The sequence below is a fragment of the Mandrillus leucophaeus genome, unplaced genomic scaffold, assembly GCF_000951045.1.
Source record: "Mandrillus leucophaeus isolate KB7577 unplaced genomic scaffold, Mleu.le_1.0 Scaffold561, whole genome shotgun sequence".
Lineage (NCBI taxonomy): Eukaryota > Metazoa > Chordata > Mammalia > Primates > Cercopithecidae > Mandrillus > Mandrillus leucophaeus.
The window spans coordinates 929,379-933,454 of record NW_012106042.1 but is presented as its reverse complement, the minus strand read 5'-3'; the positions used below and the strand labels follow the sequence as shown (position 1 = coordinate 933,454).

The 4,076-nt window shown below is 33.7% G+C and overlaps 1 protein-coding gene across 1 annotated transcript in view; it reads left to right on the top strand.

Annotated features, from left to right (window-relative positions):
• ZBBX (zinc finger, B-box domain containing) overlaps window positions 1–4,076 on the top strand; it is a 143,378-nt gene that overhangs the window by 29,465 nt on the left and 109,837 nt on the right. Inside the window, exon 7 of the mRNA XM_011998231.1 lies at window positions 1,816–1,911. Within this exon, the coding sequence (XP_011853621.1) occupies window positions 1,816–1,911 (96 nt within the window). The remainder of the gene's footprint in view (window positions 1–1,815; window positions 1,912–4,076) is intronic.

Sequence of the window (4,076 nt, the reverse complement as noted above, 5' to 3'; positions counted from 1 at the left end):
CCTTTCTCATTTTTCTTAATTTAGCTAGTGGTCCACCAATTTCATTAATTTTTTCAAAGACCCAATTTTTCGTTTTGTTGATTTTTAAAATTTTTTGACTCAATTTTATTTATTTCTTCTCTGAGCTTTGTTATTTCTCTTTTTCTGCTAGCTTTGGGTTTGGTTTGTTCTTGTTCTGTTGTTGTTGTTGTTGTTGTTGTTGTTTTGTTGTTGTTCCTTGGGGTGTAATGTTAGGTTGTTGACTTGAGATCTATCTTTTTGATGTAGGCATTTGATGCTATATAGCCCGCTGCCCGTTAGTTGGTTGTGATAAAGGGGCTGGACTGATCCCGGGTCCCCAGCTGAACACTGGTGGGTCAGCGATGGCTATGTTGTGGGCCAGCCACCAGGAAGGGCAGAACATTCTGTAATGGAAACGCCAGCAGACAGTTTTGGGAGAGACTGACAGGCATGGGGTGCTTGATCTGAATGCACCAGGTCATGCGTTAGCAGTGGCAGAGCATGAGAACACCCAGCCTCCCCTCTTGCTCCCCGGCCCTGCAGACAGGAAGGGCACCAGTGGTCTCTGGGCAGGACTCAGACCCTTGGGGTATGGGCTCCAAGAATGGCACCTTAGTGCAGCTGCTCAGCACTTGGAAGCCTATGGGATGTCACATGAGTTCTAGCCATTCCTCTGTGTGATATCCAGACACCTCCCTATGCTAGTGTGGAGGCCTGTGGGGCTCCCAGATCTCTCCATACTTAGGATTGCATAGGTCCATGGTAGGAATGTGAAAGCATTGGAAATCCTTCACTTACTCCTTCCCTGGGTCCAGATCCCAGTGACCCCAAGCAGGAAGACCTATTTCTCTTTTCTTCACCCTTAGTGTCTCCCATCATCTCTCTGCTGAATTCTGGTGTTCTCTCGCAGGCAGTCTGTTTGAAATGTGAATATCTACTTGATACTTTGGCTCCTGTCTATAGAAAGACACACCCAAGGTACATTTAATCAACCATCTTGAACCTGTCATCCAATTTCCATTTCCTTTTCTCTTTCAGTTTTGCTTGGCACCATCATAGGTACAAAGTATTTTACATTATTTAACTTGTCCAACAATTTTAAAATTACATTTTTAAACATCGTAATTTGGAAGTTAAATATAAACTTGCCCATAATCATTTTATCAGTTATTAACATCACAGACATGGTAACATAGTTCCATCCAGTATTTTTTTCTTATACAGTATTTTTCAGTATTTTTTTTTTTCCTTTGGAGATACTAGTAAGAAAAATTTTAAAGCCATATTTTGAGAACCACCAGTAAAGGAGTACCTTCCAGGGAAGTGTATAGGGATTTTGGAGGGCAAAGAGTATGCATATCATTTGAAAGTAATTATGTTATGTAAATCCATACGGAAAGATAAAATAACTCATAAAAATGAAGGATTATTCACCCAGAGATAATACTGTTTAGTTTTTACCAGGTCAAGAAGTTTGACCTGAGGCTACTGGTTGTTTTATAATTTATTCAGAAACTATGCATACATCCATGCATCTAAAATATACATCTAAAACCTACATTAAAACTACTACATTTATTTTGTTATAAGAATAATTAGTGTTTTCAAATTAGTTTTCCTCAAAGAGTTAAGTCTTAACTGGGACAACTAGTCCCTTAACTAGTCCTAAGCCTGGGATAGGCTTCTCAAATCTGATGATATAGGTATTTAATTAGAGAAATAAATATTTAAAACATGACATCTTTATGCAAACACTTTCTAAAAATCATACTCTTTTATAAGATTACGTAATTTTTTAAAAAAATATCTTTTTAGGTATGCCTTGAATGTGGAGAAGATTATTGTTCAGGATGCTTTGCTAAAATTCACCAGAAAGGGGCACTAAAGCTCCACAGAACAACTCTTTTGCAGGTATGGCTTTCTAAAATGATTTACATGTAGTGTGTTTATAAAATGTTTTCACATAAAGACATTTAAAATGTGTTTAGTTATGTAGACCTCAGGATGATTTACACTAATTTCTAAAATTCTATTATATACAGACAATCCTGAGGTATATCTTAAAATTGTTTTATTGAACACTAATCTAGACTCTATTTTACTAGTTAAACTGTTTTAATGTAGTTGCAGAAACAGCTTAGAGTCTTCAGATTATGTATTCTGACTGTGAAATTGACACTTAAAAATTAGACAATATTTTTATCGTGTTTTTAAATGAGCACATAGGTTATTTTAAGTATTATTTCTACGGTTTTTAGATATAAATCTCTTATGTTTTCAAGTTTATTTAAAAATTAGTTCTTATTTACCTTGCCCATTATTATTTAGGAAAGCTTATCTCTCAGGTTTCTATTTTTCCTTCTGTACATATAAGGACCTTGTATTTATCCTTATATGATCATTGATTTTGGAAATGCCTAAACTCAAACTCTGTCAAGTGGCTTTAAGATTCTAATACTTAAACTACAAATACGGTTAGATATAGACACGGCATTACACTAATTACAGTTAGTGATGCATTGCTTTGTCATAGATTTTATTCATTTTATAGTAATTTATTCAACAAATATTTATTGAGTACTTCCTAGAAGGCAGGGTGTGTGCTAGGCAGTGACCTTACAGAGATGAGTAATGGTAGGATCCTACTCTTAATTAGTTAAGGGTTTTAATATTATCTGTAGGCAAAGGAATGGAGATAATCAGATCTGTGTTTAGAAAGATTACTGGTGAATTTCAATCTTTACATTTACCTCAACATACTGATAAATATCAGTAACCATCAAGGGTGCTGATGACCCAAATAATGATAACCACAGAACATAAAACATACCTAACTAATATTCACCAAAGTCAGTGACTTTTGAGTGACCACTCAATGTTTAGAGCTTCTGGGCAGAAAGGATGAAGGGAAAAAAAAAAAACAAAAGCCAACCTGATACTTGCCTCTCTCATGGTATTACAATCAGATAGTCATAAGAAATGAAAATTAATTGATATAGAAGTGAGTCTAATTGTTAATATATGAATAATATTGAATTTAACTAAAGACATTCTACTTTGAAGATAAATACTGTAATATCATTACCACAGACGAGTTCATATTAGGAATTTTTCATTCAATGATTTATTCAGCACATTTTCTGAGTTATCACTCAGTGACTTTAAGCCCTATGCTGGCTGATATAAGAGATACAAAGAAGAATGAGACATGGCTCCTTTCCTTCAGTATCTGAGCTTCAAGATTTATCCAAGTTTGATTTTCTTCTTCTTGCTCTCTCTCCCTCCCTGTCTTCTCCTCTCCCTCCTACATAATTTCAAAGGGTAGACTTTGCCATAATATAGCTTATTGTGATCCAGATGCAGATATGACACCAGTTGAAATCATAATTACTAAAAGTAACATGACATACAATATGCTTTATAAACATTGAGCATTATTTTGTTTTATGCTAATGTTTTTAAAGTGTATGTATCCTGTATCTTAACAGAAGAAAGTGATCATTGCAGGTTGGAAATTTATCAAATTCCAAAGGTAGACTGGATTAAATTAGTGAGAAAGTATCTACCAAATATACACTTCATTATATATATACATATATAATGTATATATAATATATACAATGTATGTATAATGTATCTATATATAATATATACAATTATATATAATGTTTATTTTTTTGTACAAATTCCTTCAATTTACATAGTTCTTTTGCACAGAACATTTATGGCAATCTACATACTCCTTCTGCTCCCTTTCCATCTTTATTGAGCCATAATTGACAAGAAAAAATGTGTACAATTAAGGTGCATAATTTGATATTTTGACATATATATATATATATACACATTTTGAAATAATCTCCAAATTCAACATAATGAATGTTTCTATCACTTCACATTACATCACTATTTCTTTCTTTCTTTCTTTCTTTCTTTCTTTCTTTGTTCCTTCCTTCCTTCCTTCCTTCCTTCCTTCCTTCCTTCCTTCCTTTCTTTCTTTTCTTTTTCTTTCTTCTTTTCTTTCTTTCTTTCTTTCTTTCTTTCTTTCTTTCTTTCTTTCTTTCTTTCTTTCTTTC